At 29.5% G+C, this 20,452-nt stretch overlaps 5 protein-coding genes and 1 pseudogene across 7 annotated transcripts; 4 read left to right on the top strand and 2 right to left on the bottom strand.

Moving 5' to 3' along the window:
• Window positions 1-31: 31 nt before the first annotated feature.
• Window positions 32-2,466, bottom strand: LOC145194443 (protein Hikeshi-like). 3 transcript variants are annotated; one of them, XM_090080221.1, is made up of 4 exons: window positions 2,261-2,466; window positions 2,051-2,136; window positions 727-948; window positions 32-447 (listed from the first exon to the last, which is right to left on the bottom strand). In XM_090080221.1, exons 2-4 carry the CDS (start codon window positions 2,090-2,092, stop codon window positions 118-120), a joined length of 594 nt encoding a protein of 197 aa, XP_089936347.1. In that variant the 5' UTR covers window positions 2,093-2,136; window positions 2,261-2,466; the 3' UTR covers window positions 32-117. The 3 variants fall into 3 exon arrangements, with proteins under 3 accessions (XP_089936347.1, XP_089936348.1, XP_089936349.1); XM_090080222.1 differs by having other exon boundaries at window positions 2,051-2,167; window positions 2,261-2,379; XM_090080223.1 differs by lacking the exon at window positions 727-948 and having other exon boundaries at window positions 2,261-2,410.
• Window positions 2,467-2,583: 117 nt separating this feature from the next.
• LOC149891957 (uncharacterized) lies at window positions 2,584-3,224 on the top strand. Its single transcript, XM_090080230.1, has 2 exons — window positions 2,584-2,747; window positions 2,883-3,224. The coding sequence occupies exons 1-2, from the start codon at window positions 2,670-2,672 to the stop codon at window positions 3,147-3,149; spliced, it is 345 nt and encodes a 114-aa protein (XP_089936356.1). The 5' UTR covers window positions 2,584-2,669; the 3' UTR covers window positions 3,150-3,224.
• Window positions 3,225-4,864: 1,640 nt separating this feature from the next.
• LOC149891958 (uncharacterized) lies at window positions 4,865-7,770 on the bottom strand. Its single transcript, XM_090080214.1, has 2 exons — window positions 6,976-7,770; window positions 4,865-6,597 (listed from the first exon to the last, which is right to left on the bottom strand). Exons 1-2 carry the CDS (start codon window positions 7,146-7,148, stop codon window positions 5,625-5,627), a joined length of 1,146 nt encoding a protein of 381 aa, XP_089936340.1. The 5' UTR covers window positions 7,149-7,770; the 3' UTR covers window positions 4,865-5,624.
• A 343-nt stretch (window positions 7,771-8,113) lies between these two features.
• Window positions 8,114-10,792, top strand: LOC149891959 (uncharacterized). Its single transcript, XM_090080188.1, has 3 exons — window positions 8,114-8,465; window positions 8,684-9,020; window positions 9,119-10,792. The coding sequence occupies exons 1-3, from the start codon at window positions 8,221-8,223 to the stop codon at window positions 10,790-10,792; spliced, it is 2,256 nt and encodes a 751-aa protein (XP_089936314.1). The 5' UTR covers window positions 8,114-8,220.
• Window positions 10,793-10,840: 48 nt separating this feature from the next.
• LOC149891960 (52 kDa repressor of the inhibitor of the protein kinase-like) lies at window positions 10,841-11,982 on the top strand (annotated as a pseudogene).
• Window positions 11,983-12,070: 88 nt separating this feature from the next.
• Window positions 12,071-16,393, top strand: LOC149891961 (uncharacterized). Its single transcript, XM_090080215.1, has 3 exons — window positions 12,071-13,003; window positions 13,741-14,957; window positions 15,069-16,393. Exon 3 carries the CDS (start codon window positions 15,240-15,242, stop codon window positions 16,281-16,283), a length of 1,044 nt encoding a protein of 347 aa, XP_089936341.1. The 5' UTR covers window positions 12,071-13,003; window positions 13,741-14,957; window positions 15,069-15,239; the 3' UTR covers window positions 16,284-16,393.
• Window positions 16,394-20,452: the final 4,059 nt, after the last annotated feature.

The raw sequence follows: 20,452 nt of genomic DNA on the forward strand, positions 1-20,452 counted from the left end.
TTTATTTATCTTACAGAGAAAAAACAACATCTTTAGAGTTTTTTCAATTTTGCTTTAACTTTTATCAAAAATATTTTAACTTAAGCAAAAAAGAAAAAGATCTTGTCAATAAAAACTTTACAAGCTTTTCCAGAAATTTGGGTCCATATTCAACTTTCTTTGAAACATCTCATACCACTTTTGTAAAGAGTTGATAGGAATAAACATTTCATTAGATGAAACTTGATTTTGCTGCACTGCAAAAGAACAACAATAATTGAAGGCACTTGTCATCATTTTTTGTGTAAACTCAGCAAATGAACTTAATGTAGAAACATCTGTATTTGCAGGAGTCTTCTGTAAAACTTCCATAAGAGGTTCTATTGCTAGTCCAACTTGAGCAGTAGCATCACAGTTTACTGGTAGTGCACCATCAAACATGTTCATTTGAGTTCCAATATTTTTTGGCTAAGAATATGAAAATATATAACAAGAAGAACAACAATAATAACAACAATAATAACAACAACAATAATAACAACAATAATAATAACAATAACAATAACAATAACAACAACAACAACAACAAAACCAATAACCACAACAATAACAGCAACAAAACTAAAGCATGGAATTTCTTTTAACTTAACAATCTTTTTCAGTAAACATTAGTTAAACAAAATTTTTAAGTTTTGTTTACTAAAAAAAAATATGTAAACATTACATGTTTTTTTTTGTTGTTGTTACCTTTGCAACTTTAAATACTACACTAGGTTTATCATTAGAAATGAAACCCAACAAATGCCATGCTGGTTCAGGTTTTGGCCAGCATAAGTAGATGGAAGCAGCATAACCTTCAGGCAATGGTAGACTTCCAGTTAAGAAAATTACAACATGATTAACAGTTTCACAATTTGGTAGAAGAAATACAATCTGAGCCTCACTTATTTGTTGATAGTCAAACTGTGCCTGTATTAGAAAAGTTTAACACAAGTATTTTCTATAAAGAAATAATTACTTAACTCTTCATATAATGATGAGTAAATCAATACTTATGTAAAAAATCAGCATTTCCAATAAACATCCCACAAATTTATTACAAAACCAACTTTGCTACTACTACACAGAAAATTATCTTCATTACATAAAACAATATTTTACAATAGTTTATCTTCAGGTGCCAATTCAGCTAATAACATTAACATAAAGTAGGTCAAGAGCTTCCACAACTATTCCATAAATAGTATTACTACAATTCAATCTATTTTAAAAAAATAACTATTTTTTAAGAAAATCAGGATTTCATATGTTTGATAACATTTTAAAAAATAGTGCCATGGTTTAATGGTATTATTTTTTTAAAATGCTATCAAATAGTAATAAAATATATCAACAAAAAAAAAAGTGATAAATGAAAAAGTGATAAATGAAACTTGGACAATATTAAACATCAAAATTAGAAATTAAAATATCCCAAAGCGCTTTCTATATATATATACATACATATATATATATATATATATATATATATATATATATATATATATATATATATATATATATATATATATATATATATATATATATATATATACATATATATGCAAACTAAATAATGCAAATAGTTTTAATATTTATAAATGCAACTTAAAAATTTTAAATATTGTGAGCTGTTCTATTATTTGTGAATTACAAATTAAATAATGTAAATAGTTATAATACAACAGAAATAAGAACATTTTTGAAGTTATTTTTAATCCTGGTGATAACAAATCTTTTGTAATAAACTTAAGAATTGTTTTTTTTTATTTAGAAAAAAAAAAATTCATTTATCATTTGTTCCTCTTGATTCAGTGTTATTACTTGATTATCTTTTTTTAAAATTTCATTTAAGTACCTGCAATTTAGGAAAATCATTTTCGAATATAAAACATATTGCATTATGTAGAAAATTTCAACAGTTTGTACTTGAATAATGTAGTTGACTGAAAAAAAAATCATGTTAAGTCATGTCTGTAATTGGTTAATTCGGAAATAATTGCTAAAGATGATCTAAAATGTAATAACATACCAATCTACCAGGAACTATACATCCGAACATTGGAGAAGTCATTCTACTTTTTTAGCTGGTGGTGATCCCATACAATAGCGATATCTCTAATGAATTTATAAAATGCATCGCCAATTACTAGATAATAAGTTGGTTATTTAAAAAATGATAAAGATTTGCACATTAAATATATGTTTGTATATGATAAAATTTCGTTTCTTTCGAATTTACCAGAAAATTCTCCTCGATACTTTTAACAGTAAGGTGACAGCATACCTCAGGGGCCAATGCTATAAACAATTCGAAGTTTTTTTCGAGAAAAAAAATCTTTCGTAAAAACGCAATTTTTCACGTACGAAAAAAAGTTCGTAATCTCGAAGAATTTATCGCTGTTTGTATTTTTTTCGCCCATTGCTATAAAGCATAAAACGTAAACGTCACTAAAATTCACGAACTTTTTTTATCCGTAATATATAGTAGTAATATAATAGTAATTTTTATTGTAACTTTTATTTATTAGGCCTACTTAATGAATTTAATTAGTCATTAAGTATGCTGTGCTGTCTATTCTATTTTTATGAATATTTTTAAATTCTAGTATTTGGTGTTTAAAAAATCTGTGTAAAATTAAAGTAGAAACATGAATTTAATTTTTTCGGATGAAGACTTAGATTTCGAAGTTGCAGAAAATGAGCTTCGCCACCGATTGCCTCGAGAGGTTGGTGTTTAAAACATTACTTAAAATTACTATATATATATATTTTTTTAATGATTTTTTATCGAACAAAATCAGAAATCATACTAAATAGGCGCAGAAATTATATTTTTGTTTTGTTTTTCAATATCATTTTAGTTTAATGGTCGCTTTTTTAACGAAGATGTTTCTGACAACGTTTTTCGAGAGCAGTATCGAGTCCCAAGAGCTGTATTAGATTTTTTAGAAACTAGACTTAAAGATGATTTGCAATATAACACTAAGCGAAATAAAAGCATTTCAGTACTTTTCCAAATAATGGTATTTCTTCATTTTATTGGCACAAATGTTTTTTTTTCATGTTCTCAGAGACTGTCATGGAATCTCTACCAACACAATTTATCGTATTATAAATTGTGTTGGTAGGAGAAGCTATTTTCAATGTTAGTGTATTAAGTTAATAAAACTATTGGAAGTATATATATATATTTACATATAAACTATTGGAAGATATATATATATATATATATATATATATATATATATATATATATATATATATATATATATATATATATATATATATATATACATAAATATAAAATTGATATATACTATACATTACATCATGTTATCATTGTTAATTTTATATACTGTAATATATCTCTGCTGTTTTTGAATAGAATGATTAAATTGCCATTATTATTACCCTTGTTATATATCATTAGCACTGTTAGTAGTTTAGTTTACATTAGTTTATAACTATTTGTATATAAACTTTAATGTAAAATCTTTATTTAGAAATATGATTGATTGATTACATACTTATATTATGTTAATATATACTATATATTACATACTTATACTATAACATTTGTAAATATATATATATATATATATATATATATATATATATATATATATATATATATATATATACATATAAATAAAATGTAATGTAGCAATACATATTTTTATTTAAATAGTTTGCTAATTAAAACATACTAAGCTTCCCAAGAAGAACCTCTTTGTTTTCTCTAATCTTTCTTGCTAGTAACATTTTAAGTTCTTTAGACAGCATTTTATTTTGTTGTGTATTTGTGTATTATTTTGTTGTGTATTTGTGTATTATATGGCATATCTATCGACTATTTATACTTTTCTTTAGTCAAACACTATGAAAAATTTGTTTAACCAAAATTACTATCAAAAACCTTCATAAATAAGTATGGAATTTTAAATTCATGCATGCATTGTTAACGAAGCACAACAAGGAACTGCATAATCGATTAAATGCAGATTTTAAGTAATTAGTTTATTATGAAGTTACCAAAATCCTTTTAAGTTTTATCTATAAAATATCTACATAAAAACACAAACAAAGAATGTTCAATGATTTTGAAGCGCTAACGTTGTTCCAACAATGGCCGCCAAAAATCACGAAGAAAATATCTAAAATTGAGATCAAAAATCTATCTGAAGTTTTTTTTCGAAAAAACGCATTTTTTATCTGAAAAGGCGATTCCCTTGTTCGTTTATAGCATTGGATTTAATAGCGAAGTTTTTATCTTAAAAACGGAGTTTTTTGAATGTTTATAGCAATGGATTTTTTTTTTCTTCGCTTTTTACGGTAAAAACTTCGTGTTTTACGGAAAAAACTTCGTTTTTTATGTGTATAGCATTGGCCCCAGGTAGCGCTTTAATTATTTCGGTGAGCAATTACATTTTGTGATTCGCTACTTATCTCTAGACGTCGGTTTTTTTTAAAAAAAAATTGCTGATTTTCGGGAAAAAATCGTAATTAAAACTTTTTTAATGTAAAATCAGATAATTATTTGAATCGCTAACCGCAGAATAGCAACAAGTCCACAAATCCTAATTTTACAGGAAAGACAAAAAACTGTTTCGACCCTTTATTTTTAAACTTTGGGTTTTCAATTTTTTCCTAGTTATTCAACAGTTAGTAGGGGTTTGAAAGATATATATATATATTTTTTTAATGTATTTTGTTATGAGTGTAGGACACATTTTCAAACATGGACATGATCCCTTTTTGCAGTAAACGAGGTTTAAAAATAAAAAATAAACTACTAAAATCTTAAAAAGTGATTTATTTAGGCTGCACTAATTAAATAATGCTATTTTATTGTTTTATTATCATAATAAAATGCACACTACAACTTAAGAACGTTATTTATTCAGTTGGTTGATCTTCTTGAATGGGCACAGTAGTTACAGGCCATAACGTTATTTCATTCCAAAATCGGAGCTTTTCAACCGGAATATAAACCAAAGTTTTCTTTATATCTACAATTTTTAAGTGGTTGATGGATAATACAGCTGAAAAAGCTTTATTAGTTGGTAGTTCAAAGTCTCCTATAGTGTTTAGTAAGCGAAAAATGTCACTTATCAATCCAGCAATATGCATACTGCATTCAATCTCCGCAGGTTCATCAGAAGAAACTGACATCTCACGATATTTTGAGATTGAAAATGTTATTTTGTTAGATTTTAGTACCTTTTTTCCATAAGAGTCATTGCTTAAGCATGTTCTCATGTAAAACTTGGGCCACCAGGCACCGTAGTCAATAAAATCTTCAAATGACATTTTTTTCACATTAAACTTTCCAGGAATGTTTGAAGAACTGTTAATCAGATTAATTACTTCATCAGTTTCATAATATCTCTCTACTTTTTTTAGTTTTCTCCTTATAATTCCAAAATCACGGTCATTAGGCATAAAAGAATGTCCCCTAACAGGAAACACCAAATTTATTTTATCAAATCTCTTAATTTCACAAAGAGCCATCATAAGTCTAAAAAGGGTGTGGTTCTTGTTTTGACCAGCACAGTTGTCACCAAAAAGGTGTAAAGTTTTAACTTCATCTGAAATTTTGTTTTTTACATACCACATAAGCATAGAGCATACTTCGTTTGAACCTTTACCTTCTTCACCTTCATGATAAATAAAAACAGACATTTTTGGGAAGCAATGTCATGAATTCCAAAAACGTTTACTATGAGTTTCCTGAAATAATAAGTATCTTGTACTGGTATGCACGGTAATGTAACATTAGACATGTAATCTATACATAATCCAACTTGTTTAGCGTCTTTTATGCATTTCTCTGTGGTATCTTTTATTTTGTTGTAAAACTTTTTAGCCCTCCTATTGTGGACCATAAGCTCTGCTATTGCATGTCTTTGTTCATTGTCATTAAAAAAAGGACTTTTTATTTTCAACTTAAGTTCCTCACAAGCAATACATGCGTCTTTTGCAGGTTGACCAAAATGTAATGAGTAATATTCTTTGAAATAATGCCAGAAAAATTTATATGACAGCCTTTTCTCACTGCCAAGTTTAGCTAAAAGGAAATATTTATGTTTGTTTATAAACATCTCATACATAGTTTTTACGTTTAAATTAGCTGGTAAGTATTCTTTATCTCTTCCAGTATAGTGTTCAGTTTCTCTAGGATATTGTTCAATATGAGCTCTCAAACAAGTGATTACAGTGCCAGGAATGGCATTACCAGAAACATTTCTACATCTTTTATCTATTGGAGTTTTGCTTAGCTGTAACAGATGTGAGAGTCTGTAACACTGTTTGGAAGTACATCCGTATGATTTCATAAATCCATTTTTACATATCTTAGTACGAACCCCATTGTGCATAATATGGTACTTCACTACAACAGATTTAGGTTTTGTAGAAGAAGAACCTGGTCTAGATCTTGGACGGTTAACTGGGGAAACCTCCATTAGTGACTGCAAGTAGACGTCTTGTTGTGTTTTAGTTTCCATATCATGTAGCTTGGTAAATATTGCCACCATGTCATCCGCCATGTAACTCTTCAAACAGTTTTTCTTGCAACTGAAATAAAAATGAAAAGGTTAGGTCTATCTACGTTTTAATATCTATGTTTGAAAACACATAAGCTAGGTTTCTACCAAAAACCCTAGACATTTCCTAATTAATCAGAAAATTAGACTACTACTAGTAGTACTAGTTGTTGCATGGCTTTATTTATGTAGTTTTAATGTAACCTAGCTTTGTTCAAATATCATAAATGCAAAATGTTATGACACATAATCAAACACAGCGGCCAGAAACCTACAAATGTTGTGCATTTCCTTCAGCCAATTTATCTTATGCAAAAGACACGAAAGATAACAGTATTTAAAAAACTTTCTAGATGAATATTACTGAAATATTATAACAATTAATACAAATAAATCGATAACAGTTTACCTGCAAACATTAGATGCTGGTTTCTTGGCAGGTATTGTTTTTCCAACCATGTTTATATGTTCTTTTCCTGCCACTTTAGCCTTCTTAATTACATTCCTTTTATATCTTTCGGAATTAACAACTCCTTTCTTTCTTCTCTTTAAAGAATTGTCATCTTCATCTGAATAACTCATTATTAACAAAGAAATTTGTAAGTCACAAACAAAATGTTATTATTTTATGTTACTAATGTTTACCGCAGAAAAGGAACAAGTCCCGGGGTCACTACTATAAAACTCATTCCGATCGGAACTTAAAAAATCGTAAACCCGATGAATTTCATCGGATTCTACAAAATTGGCGTAAACCCGATAATCCCTAATTGCCTCTACTAAAAACATTTTTTTTCGTATCGTAAAAACTTTCCGACGAAAATATTAGCGGATTCATGAAAACCAAAAAGATATTATCTAGTTAATCCATTGTTTTTTTCCATTTTGTTCTGTTTATATTATAGATAGTTGTGCAAACTTTCAACTAAATGCTACAAGAAAAACAAATTTCAAAAAAGAAATGTAAGTAAACCCAATATCCTTATCTTAAATATACATTATACTTATTTCCAATTATAAATCTTTCTGTGCAACTATCGCAGTCCTACGTTCATATGTTTTAGGAGTTTTAAGACGTTCTTTATCAATTTACAAGGCCAGCTCAGGAGCGGATCCAGGGTGTAGCAAGTGAAGCAATTGCTACAGCCAATTCGGACTACATTTATTATTATTTTCTACTCACATATATAAAAATATATATATATTTTTATATGTAAAATAACAGAAAAATTTTTGATCAAATTTTGGCCGCTATCGTAGCTTAACTAATTTTACTAAATCGAAAAATAAAATTTTCGCTAAAAAAAAACCAAGTTTTTATAGGGTTTTGTCTCTCATGTTCATAAATTTTTGTAAGAATGTCAAACATTTCGAAGCGTAGCTACTTAATTTTGACTGGGAGTGAAATAAAATGGCAAATTATGTGTTGCAACTGTAGCAAAATCCTGTTTGTCATGTTTTCAAACAACTCTAAGTTTACCCCCGTGCATTTATAATATTGAATACATATTTAGTATCACCTTTTTATTAACAAGGAGGTCTTATATAAGAACTAAAAGTCATTAACTGAGAACCTGTAGCAAGTGTAGCAAAAAACCAAAATTGTACTTGGTTGAATTAATATTACTTTATATATGGTTTATAAGCTTTTTTAATGAAAGATATGGAGCTGTATCAAGCGTTAAAAGCAAAAAATCACTCTTTAATAGATCAGATTAAATTATGTAACACCGCCGAATTAAACAATTTCTGCCAGCAAAACTCTGAGGGAATATATATTTTGCATAAATTGTCTGGTGCAGCCGATGGTTCTATAGATGCTGCAGCAAGTAATATTTTGGCAAAGTTGTATGCTGATAAACTTATAGACGAAAAAACGTATTCCATGGTGCCTGTCAGGTAATATTTTTTTATAGTTTTTGTTGATTTCTAGCTGAGCAGCGCAGTGGATGAACAGATATTTTTTAGTTAGAACTTCTTGTTTTATAGTCAAGCACCACAACCTGAATACCCTATGTTTAGCCACTGCAATGCTATATATATAGTAATCAATAAATGTGTGTATATATATGTGTGTGTGTGAGTGTGTATGCATATAAATTTAATCTTATGTCCAGAACTCCTCAAGATGGCAATTGTTTATTTTCTGCTGTCTCCCTTGCTTTAATCGGAAAAAATACACTCGCACCAACTCTTAGGCAACTTTGTGCAATTGAGTTATACAAAAACGCAAATTTTTTTGCTGTGCATCCTGTTTTTCGTCTTGGGCATTCAAGTGGTGTTTTTCGATCAGAAAGATCTGCTTTTTTGTTAGGCATCTCCAATGTCGTGTGTACTGCATTTGAGGCTAAAAAGTCTAAAGTTGATGCTATTTTGGCTGAAGCATTAAATATTTCTCAATCTGGTGTTTGGTCATCTTTAGTTTGTGTGATGTCTATCTCAAATATTTTAAAAGTATATTCTTATTTGTATAATATAACATTTAAACTGATTTGAATTTTATTGTTTTATAATATGAATGTTATTGTGTATATATTTATTTTCTATTTTAGATTCCTTTAAAAATCTTTTATCCTACTACAGGAGATGCATGTCTAGAATATCTATTTAGAAGTACATTGTACCCACAGTCTTTTAAGAAATTCGATAAACCCAATCAAATAATTTACTTAATGCTGTACAATGTTGACACAAAAAAAGAAATTCCAAGCAATCTTACACATATGGGAAAAATGCATTTTTTCAAACCTAGTTACTATGTGCCTCTGGTATCTGTTAAAAGCGCTCAGCCAGAATTTCTAAATATTTTAGTTCGTACTCAAACAAGTTTAAATTCTGCAAAAAATATTGTTGTAATGGGAGAAAAACGCACTTTAAATACCCAACTTGTTCAAATACCCCACTGTTCTGCTGTTCAAAAAAGTAATTTGACCAAACCCTCATCGAGTATTAAGAATTTTTTTTCTGTGAACAATAAACCATTGTCTGTGTCTGATTCATCTTTAGATTTAGATAATAAATTAAAAAAATCAATATCAGGTGTCATAATTCCAAAACTACATGTAAATTATGAAAAGTCAACAACAGAAGATGAATGTAACAAATTTGATATTGGGTTGTTTGTAGACAAAGTGGAAAAATTATCAAAGCATGAGAAGTATAATCTTCTAATGAACGTATGGGTGCCACCTTCTGACTATATATTTCCTAAAACTAATGGTCGTAAATGTAACCCTGTTTGGTTCAAAAAATTTTCATGGTTGTGTTATTCAAAATACTATGATGGGTTGTTCTGTATCTCTTGTGTTCTGTTTGGAAAAGCCTCTTTAACTACTCAATTATTTTATAAATTACCATATCGGTTTTGGTCAATTGGAAGTGTAAGAATATTATCACATAATAACACTTCTCCAATGCATAAAATTTCAATACAGATAATGCTTGATTTTCAAGCAGCAATGAGTAATAAAGCCATACCAATTAATTTACAACTCAATAAGCTTCTATCTGATAATATTTCTAGAAATCGACAAATTTTGTTTTCAATATCACGTGCAGTTCTTTATTGTTGTAGGCAGAATATACCGCTTAGAGGACACAGGGATGATGCCAAATATCTGGTTGAGCAATGTAAAAATGGTGGTAATTTCCAATGCTTATTAGATCTGATGGCATTATGCGGTGACAAGATCTTGAGTGACCATTTTAAAAATGGTCCTAAATATGCTACTTATCGATCAAAGACAGTGCAGAATGAGTTGATTGATATTTGTGCAGGTGTTGTTCAATCGCTATTGACAGACAGAATAAAGAAAGCAAAGTTTTTTTCTATTTTAGCTGATGAAGCTTCAGATGTTAGCCAAACAGAACAAATGGCTGTAATTGTTCGATATGTGGATGAATGCTGTAAAGTAAAGGAAGATTTTCTAAAATTTGTTTCTTGCAATTCTGGCTTGAGTGGAGTTTCTTTATCAACCAAGGTCAAGAAAAGTATACATAAACTTGGTCTGGAAATGTCTTATTGTCGTGGGCAAAGTTACGATGGGGCTGGAAACATGTCAGGGCGTCTTTGTGGTGTAGCAGCATTAATTTTAAAAGATTTTCCTAAAGCTCCATACATCCACTGCTTTTCCCATCAACTTAATCTATGTGTTGCCAAAGCATGTGCAATTCCTTCCATTCGAGATATGATGGATCATGTTCGAATTGTCTCTGATTTTTTTTAATAATTCTCCAAAAAGGTTAGAAGACCTATCTACAAAAATTAGTGAGCTATGTCCGACATCATCTTTTCAAAAGACAATCAATGTTTGTAGAACCAGGTGGATTGAAAGAATTGATGGTCTTGAAGCCTTTATTGAATTATATCCGGCTATAGTTGCATCTCTTATTTGTATCAAAGAAGATGTGACATGGAACTACAAATCCAGAGGTGATGCTTCTGCATATGTGGCAATATGTTGTTCTTTTAAGTTTATCATCACCTTAATCATAGTTAGGAAGTTATTAGGCTATATAAGACCACTGACAAAAACTTTGCAAAAAGTTGATCAAGACTTCTCAAAAGCTCGTAAAGATGTGGAAAATTTAAAGAATACTCTTATATCTCTTCGGAGCTCTATTGATATTTCACACACAGAATGGTATAAAGAAGCTGTTAGCATAGCTGCAACTACTAGTACAATGCCATCTAAACCAAGAACATGTGGTCAACAAACACAACGTGATAACCATGAAGTAGATGATATAAGTGAATATTATCGAGTAACTTGTTCGATTCCTTTTCTTGATCACATCCTGATACAGCTAGATTCTTTATTTTCTTTAGAAAATTTAGCATTGCTAGATAGTTTCTCCATTATACCATCAAATTTAATTTCTGACAAGGAGTGGAGGAAAAAAGTAAAAGAATTTGTTCGTGCATACCAAAACGATTTACCAGAACCAAGCTATCTTTATGCTGAGTTGGATATGTGGGAAGTTTACTGGAAAAATTTCTCTGATAGTGCTCCTAAAACCATTTCAGATTCACTACAAAAATGTGATGACCATACGTTTCCCAATATTTCCACTATACTTCGAATCCTTTGCACATTACCAGTCACAACATGTACATGCGAAAGATCATTATCAGCTTTAAAAAGAATTAAAACATCCTTGCGCAATACTATGGAGAATGGTCGTTTAAATGGTATTGCCATGTTGCACATTCATCAAGATATTGAAATTGACTTGAATATTGTTGTAGATAAATTTGCGACTGCATTTCCACGAAAAATGGAATTTAAAAATATATTGAACTCGGATGAATAGATACATTTGCTACAAAGCTATACTGATTACATATATATATATATATATATAGAGAGAGAGAGAGAGAGAGAGAGAGAGAGAGAGAGAGAGAGAGAGAGAGAGAGAGAGAGAGAGAGAGAGAGAGAGAGAGAGAGAGAGAGAGAGAGAGAGAGAGAGAGAGAGAGAGAGAGAGAGAGAGAGAGAGAGAGAGAGAATATATGTAGAATATTTTTTTTTGCTGATAGAATATTTACAGGATATTTTTTTGATGCTATCATGAATACTTTTATTACTATTTCTTATATTTATCTTATAAGGTTTTGTTAAAAAAGTTTAAAGGTTTTGAGTTTTTTATTTTTTATGAAATTTATTTTTCTTTACATTTATGGTACATTACATTACATTTATTAACTTTTTAAATTTTTGAAGGGTATCTATATCTTAGGAAGAAAAAAAAAAAAAAGGTCTTCTGGTTTTACTTCTGTTTTTTTTTTTAAAAAAAAAAACAGCTTCTCTGATTTTACTTTTGCTACAGTCAATTTTTTTCCTGGATCCGCCACTGCAGCTAATCAATGTTTTATTAAACTATTAAAACCATTAAATAGTTATAAGTAATTTTTTCACTGTAATTTTCCTATGTTATAGACATACCACAAAGGCAATAATTATATGTCATAGAACTTCCAATAAAAAAAAAAAATTTTCTAAGGCATAACAAAGACAGACACACAGCCACAATTAAACAGTAATTTTAAAGTAGTGAAATTATTATGTCATGTTAAATAATTTTCATCACATTACTTCAAAGTTGTTCTTTATTGTTATTGTTGCCTGTTTATGTTGACCCTATACATAATACTATTCTCACACATAGTTCATTACATTTAATGTGCTTTAATGTTTCTTATCCAAGGTGACAGAAAAAAGGCGCCTACATAGCTCGAGTGTCATTGAGTTTGTCACAAAAATTTGGCAGACTGGATTAAACAATTCAAAGATGTTTTAATGAGAAGATTTGGTGAAAAGTCACAGATGGCTCAAAAACACCAAAGGTTACCAATCTTGAAAAAAACCTGGGCATCTGAGGCTATCTATTCTAAAGCAGTTGCAAATGGACTCCCCATTCCAAACATCTACTACCTAAGGCATGTAATAATTTCTTACATTTCCCAAAGTATTCTAAACCTAGTTTAAAATTAGATTACCAAGTTTTATTCACATTAGATGTTAGTTTGGTTTGTTAGCAGCAGGATCCATTTTGACCAGACAAAATGTATTGGTCCTGAATGCAACCTATTATAAACCCTTAAAAGGAAGCCTTTGCCACTTCTACTACTCTATAAATAACAATAAATACCTTTAACAAGCATCAAAAAACATCCTAAAAGTTGTTCTAGCAAACTAAAATTGAACAATTCGATTCCATTTATTAAAATTTTTTTTTAGGAGAAATTAAAGTAATAATCAAGCTTGCTCTGACCAATCGAACAAATTTATTTGTTGTCTCATGAAAAGTTTAGTTCTCTTTTTAATCATTTAGTGTAAGTTTTGTAGGAGAGAGAAAGTTAGTGGTTATCATATCCTTGATAATCTTACTTTATAAAAAGTATTGCTTTAGTATCACCTGTCTATGTTGACCCCTAGATGCCATTTACACATTTTTTAAGTTGGAAAATTTGTGTCATTTTTACTAAAATAAAAATTGCCAGGCATCAGTTTTAGTTACCTGACAATATTTTAATGTAGTAAAAGTGACCTATTGCCCAAGGTGTATATGGTTCCTAGACGGTGCAAAATACTGCAACAATGCAATATCATAGTATAGGATGTAATCAATGTTGTAAAATGTTACAAACTTAAAATGTATTATTTAACTATGTAGGACTTCTGGGACAACATCAAACAAGTGACTACAAAGAAGGTGACAGATTCTAACAAAAGTAGTATGGGGAGTCAAAAGCTAATACCACTGGATGAGATTGTTTTTGACATTAGACTCAAATAGTTCTATAGAATATAGTACAACTATTCTAGAATTAAATTCTGAGTTTTTATATTCAAATTTAGTGTGTTCTACTGCAATATTAAGAAATCTAGATAAAAGTATTTGTAATTGGCAAAACAGTTTCTTTCATTATTAGTGACACTAACCTTAATAGTCTCTATTTTTGCGAATAATATTTAATGATTAACTTGGTATTTGATATTTGTGGAGAAATTCTTATGAAAATAGAGTTTGGTCTGAAAAAAGTAAGAAATTTATTCGTGCCCAAATTCATATTTTTAATTTCTTACCCACTGTTGATTATCTGTTGTCGAGGTAGACAGTGAAAAATGAAATGTGGAACTTATTATTCTAATTTTGTCAATGAGAAATGTTAGAGATTGAGTTTGATTTTTGTTTTTGTTTTCAAAACAAGAAACTGTTAAAAAAGAAAAAGCTAGCTCAAATTATCGGATTTACGATTTCCGCTACACAGAGATCGCGTAAACTTTAATTGGGTTTTTACGCTGAAATTAGCGGAAATTCCGAAAAAATATGTTTATAGTAACAATCCGCTCATTTCAGCGGGTTTCAGATGAAATGGTCGTGAATTCCGATCGGAATGAGTTTTATAGTAGTGACCCTTGGTTGATGTAAATTTAGTAAAAATGGCGGCTAATGAAAAACCATTAGAAATGCTAAAGAAATCCAAAAAACGAAAAAGTAAGGAAAGATTGCGTGAAAGTAAAAAAAAACAAAGACTAGCATCACATAAAACAGGACTTGAATGTAATTGTAAAAGGTTGAAATGCTTCGAAATTGTTAAAAGAGAAGATAGAATTTCTTTATTAATTTTAACTCTCTAGCCAGCAAGAATGCTCAAGATTTGTATCTTGCTAGTTTAATAACTTTAAATAATGTTTCAAGAAGAAGACCACGAAATATCGATTCAAAAGGTTATAATAGCAGTTACAAATATAAACTTTTTATTACGAATCAAGAGGTAATAACGAGTAAGAATTCGTTTGTTCATGTTTGCTTTTCTGCATTTACTTCAATCTTTGGGATAAAGAAGGGAAGATTGGAGACAATAAAAAGAAGTCTTTTAACCACAGGCAAATTATAATTTTTTATTGAATACATTAATAGTTATAAAATCTTTTTTCTTAATGCAAGTTTTCAATAACATTAATCTTATATAAAAATTATATTTTTTCATTATATAGGTCACTCACCCCACGATCAAAGAGGAAAACACAAAAATTATTATAATAATTTTACTCCTGAACTTAAAAATAAGATGTGATCACATTTCTTCTTTCAGAGGTCGAGAGTCTCACTATTCTCAAAATAAAACTAGGCGACTATATCTTCCTGAAGAACTGAATATTACCAAGATGTTTAACCTGTTTAAAATCAAGTATGGAAATGATAAATTGTCATATGAATCTTATCGCAACATATTTAACACTAATTTTAACATTTCTTTTGGGTACCCTAGAACTGACACTTGTTCTAAATGTGATGAGTTTAAAATTAAAATCGAATCAATAAAAATTGAACTATCTCTTAATTCAGAGTGCAAAAAGCTTAAACAACAATTAGATGAGATAGAATTACAGAAAGAACAACACCACAAAGATGCCAAAACATTTTATGTTAGAAAACGAAATGCACGGTTTAAAGCACAAAGGGAACAAAGATTTGAGTCAATTGCTTTTGATTTCAAAAAAAATCTCAATTTACCAAATTTATCAACCAATGACTTTTACTACAGAACAAAATTGGCATTTTATTCATTTAATATTCATGTGCTTTCAAGTAATGAAGTTTTTTTGTATTGTTATGATGAAACTATTGCTAGAAAAGGGGCTGATGAGGTAACGTCAATGTTATATGATTTTTTTATGAAACATTTAGACAAAGAAATTCGATCTGTAGAGCTATTCTGTGATTCATGTGCCGGCCAAAACAAAAACTATACATTAATTCGTTTTATGGATTTCCTTATTCATGAAAAAAAAAGGTTTGACTTCATTAAAGTTATTTATCCAGAACGCGGACATTCTTATATGGAGTGTGATAAAGATATGGGGTTAATTAATTGCAAAACACCTGCATGTATTCCATCAGATTGGATTAACACATTCAGAAATGCTCGTAAAAGACCCACTCCATTTCAAGTTGTAGAATTGATGCAAGATATGGTAAAAAATATAACTGATTTTTTAAGACCATTTTATAAGAACAAATGTCCAATTCCAACACGTCCTCTTTGTGAAATTTGTTTTAGAGGAGACTCAACTGGCATTATATTTCATCGTGATTCGTGGAATGGGTTATTATTAAAAACAAATTTAAAAAATAATAGGAAGATTGCTATAAAAGGTGAGATCCCAATTCTATTTAATGCAAAACTTTGCATCTCAGGCATTTCATGAAAATATTGACTCTGAAGATGATGAATAAATAGACGCCTTTTTTCATTTGTAGTTTGACCTTTCTTTTTTCTTTTTTTGTTAATGTTTCTTGAAAGATTTTTAAAAGTTAATGTTTTTTCTTTCTCTGCATTTAAACTGAATCAATTTATAAAATTAATAATCACAAGATATTGAAATATTGATATTAAGATAAAAATTGAGAATACACATATATATTAGTTTTTTAGTTACATTTACCCATAAAAATTTAAAACTCATTTATTATCAGGAAAGACTCCCTGCAATAAATACCTGTTTGTACATATAGTTTTGTGAAAGAAAAGTGACATCTGTATGGACAAAGCCTTAAACCTTAGAATTAAAAAGAAAAATTGCATTTTGTCATCAACAACAAAAAAGTATTTTTAATTTATACTGGCCCCAAGACTGTTTTAAAGTCGATACTATGTTCCAGTGGTGAAGTTGGTTGATAAAAAAGCTCCTGCCTGATTTTATTTACAAGCTAATATAAAATAATTAATAATTTAACTTTTCACTTGATCTAAAAACTAAAAAAGACATTATACCGGGGAAAAAACTGCAGAGTCCAAAAAAAACTTCACTTAAAAAAGAAAGTCTAAAATGAAAATTATTGCACTTAAATTGAAAGTTTAACTTTAATTCCATACAAAAATGGTTATTTTTGCAATATACTTTAAAAATCCACACATTTTTCTTAAAAATTTAAAACCTATATAGGTTTAAAAGGTTAAAAATTAATTATCTCAAAACGAAAAAATGTGACCCTGCCGTTTCTTCCCGTGTAGTCTTCAAGTGCATTTCCCTATAGTGCAATAACTGTCTAAAATGCAATAACTGTCTAAAATAAATACATACACGAGTTACAAGGCTGTCAGCAAAAGTACTTTTTTGGGGTACTTTCAAAAAAAGGGGTTTTCACCGCGCGCATGGACGAGAAACGATGTCTAATAAAAAGAGCACATGAAATCTATACGTTTACATTAAATAAAAGTAATTAGGCGCTGCTGCGAAATAAAATTATAGGGGCGTCCCACTTCTCCCGCGTCCTGAAATTGACATGCCATTAGATGATTTCTACAATATCTTTCAAAATGGTTTCTTCAATGAGTATTAAATTGGTTCTTTTTCAAACTTAAATTTTAAAGGTTAGAAATGTAAAGTACACTTTTCTCCAAAGCTTAAGTAACTTTTTTTAAATCATATAAAATAGTATTTATTCTTATTATTTTGCATTTTCTTAACAGCAATTTTCTTCTTGTTATTTTTGTTAGCAAGTTTTCATGATTTTATGAAATTTTATAAATTTATTTTTCATATAATTACTAAAAAAATACTAAAATCAAAAATTAATGCAATAAATACTTTTTAGGATCATTAAATATTTTCTCGGCTCGATGAGTTTGTTGATTGTTTCTTGAGCGATTTCATTCCAAGTGCCTTCAATAGCAATATATAGCTGATTGGTGTTTTTCAAGGGTTCTTTGCGTCTTCGAACAAGTTCAATTGATGTCATAAATTTTCAATCGGATTGAGATCAGTTGATTGAGATGACCGCTTCAATCCTTCAACTTCAATTGTTTCAAACCACTTTTTTTATTATTAGGTATTTCGGGTCGTTGTTTTGTTGAAATGTCATAGAAGAGGCATATTATTACTTGCATTTATATCCATTGAATAAATGACATTATTATCGATCCATAATGCCATTTATTCAATCAATAGATCTAACTCCACTAAACCAGAAAAACAACCCAAAATTATTGCACTTTTTCCACCACTATGTTTAGTCGCTCCTCTTATATATTTAGGATCCAAATGTTTACCGTTAGATCTACGTACCTTCAAATTGATATCAGAACCCTATAAGATTTGCTAGTCCAGTGTCTATGAGCGTTTCAAATTTATTTTTAGCTTTTCGATTCTTTAAGAAAACGAAAGGTTTTTTCGCTGCTCTGAAACTTAGAAGTCCTGGATATTACAACCGCCTGTGAACTGTATTTTCGAACACTGAAAGTTTCAGTTTTTGAATGGCATCATTGGCGCTGTCAAAAGGATTCTTTTTGACGTGACGAGTAATTTTTTCTCTTAGCGAAACGGCATGATTTGCGTGGTCTTCCACTTTTATGTTTCGTTTCTGAAGGATTGACTTCGAAAATTGCTAAATTATTTAAATTAAAACTATTAAAAAATTATTGTTTGACTCCTTTCATATTGTCTTTGATACGTTCTTGAAAATTACACTTGCTTTCTGCCATTATAAAAGACCTATATTCAAAAATATCGGAGTGTGAAACAGAAATCCTTGATTTTACCAAGGGCGTATTAATAGATGGACGTTCAACGCATTGTTATAGATCAGAGGTGCCGCCAATTAGCCCAAAACTATTCGTGTTACCGTCAATTTTCTAAATTCATGATACAGATATTCCGACTTCTACCCGTCAAGTTTGTTTCAAAAAACCTCCTTCAACAAACCCATTATAATTCTGCATTTACTGAAGCTTATGGTTATAAAAGACAAGAAAATTATTCAAGAATAGCTTGGAAATCTGGCAAGGGTGGTTTGAGCTATGAACTTTGCTTAATAAAAATTTAACTATGTTTAAACTTTGACGTCTAAAACTAGGCTTTTGCAAAAAGGCTATGTATGGTTTACTAGAATGGATAGAGTAAAGTGAAACAAATTTTCCTTGTTAAATTAAAATTGCTATGATATAGTTTAAAGGTCGAATAAGAGATTTTCAGTGTTCTTTTCACCCCACTCTCAGATTATGCCTCCCACTTTAAGGCTCAAATCAGAGTGTATTTCTTATTATTGTCGGAAATGTCGATTTTATTTGCCTTGCTTTTTTTTTCTCTTGAACTTATGTTTTTTTTTTCGCGAACGTCCTAGTTATAAACTTTCTTATTGTCGATACCTAAATCACATTTTTTCTAAAGGTATTTTTTAACAGTTTATAATGCCTCCTGGCGGAAAACTAACATTCCGCCAAAAGGCCTACTTTTTTGGGGAGGCGGAAGCCACTGACGACTGCATTCAGAGGAAAGATAATTTGGAGACCACCTCTTATTTAGCGATTATTGCCAGAGTATTTTTTGGAAGCCAGAATGTTTTTGAGGCTATAGGTAATTGGGAGGTAGAAGCGACTGGTGGTTAGCGTCAGAAGATATTTTGGAAGCAAGATATGTGAAGGTTACTCCCAATAGCTTCTCCCTCTCAACTGGCGGCCGCAAAACTAAAGACAAAGAGTTTTTATTTTTAAAAAAATCACATTAAAACAAAAGTTAAAAATTTGAAATTTCACTTCCATTCCATAAGCGAAAAAATCATTTCAACGAAAATTGAAAAAAGGAATTAAATTGAAAAATGCAATATTCTTTAATTTTTAATAAAAATTTAAGAAAGTTAACGTCGAATTTTTTCAAAAAATCAAAATTTTTACGAAAATTGTTTTTTTTTTTCCTACTAAAATAGAATTTATTTTTTGCTACAGAATTGAAAGTGAAAAATGAACTTTTTTGTCGAATTCTTTACAAGGGAGATTTTTTCACTTCAAGGTTTTGTATGAGTTTTTTACTACCGCATTTTTTTTACTTTCAAATTAAAAAATCTCATTAAACTTTTACTGTCATCATGAGGTTTTAACACTAACTTATTATATCAAAACAAATAAAAATGGCGGAAAGCAAGGTTTTTATGGACTCACTGACACTTGTATTTCTTGAATTTGAGTTTTTTACTTATATATTTTGTTTTATTATATCAAATATAGTTTCAAGAAACATAGTTTGTCATCATATGCTACTAAGCATCTGCTTCTCGTTATTTTTTTATTCGAGACGAGACGAGACGATGATATCCGGAATGCAATTTTTAAATTCCGAAAGAAAATTTATTGCCCCGGTTTTTAACTTTATTCCGGGATAAGTTATTCGTCAATTTTTTCCGGGACATTTCTCGTCTCCTTATGCTTGTTCCGGTTCATTTCGAAAAAACGATTCCGAGACGCAGACCCTTATATGCTACTTAAAAGTTTGTTAAAATGTTTATTGTTGATTTTGCATAATGATTTATTACTTGATAAGTACCACATATTTGAAATAGCTTTACTTAACAACTTCAGTACTTCCTGTAATATAAAAATAAC

Source organism: Hydra viridissima, unplaced genomic scaffold, assembly GCF_058129835.1.
Source record: "Hydra viridissima isolate aposymbiotic clone 2 unplaced genomic scaffold, HvirCarnegie_v1 scaffold_2, whole genome shotgun sequence".
Classification (NCBI taxonomy): domain Eukaryota; kingdom Metazoa; phylum Cnidaria; class Hydrozoa; order Anthoathecata; family Hydridae; genus Hydra; species Hydra viridissima.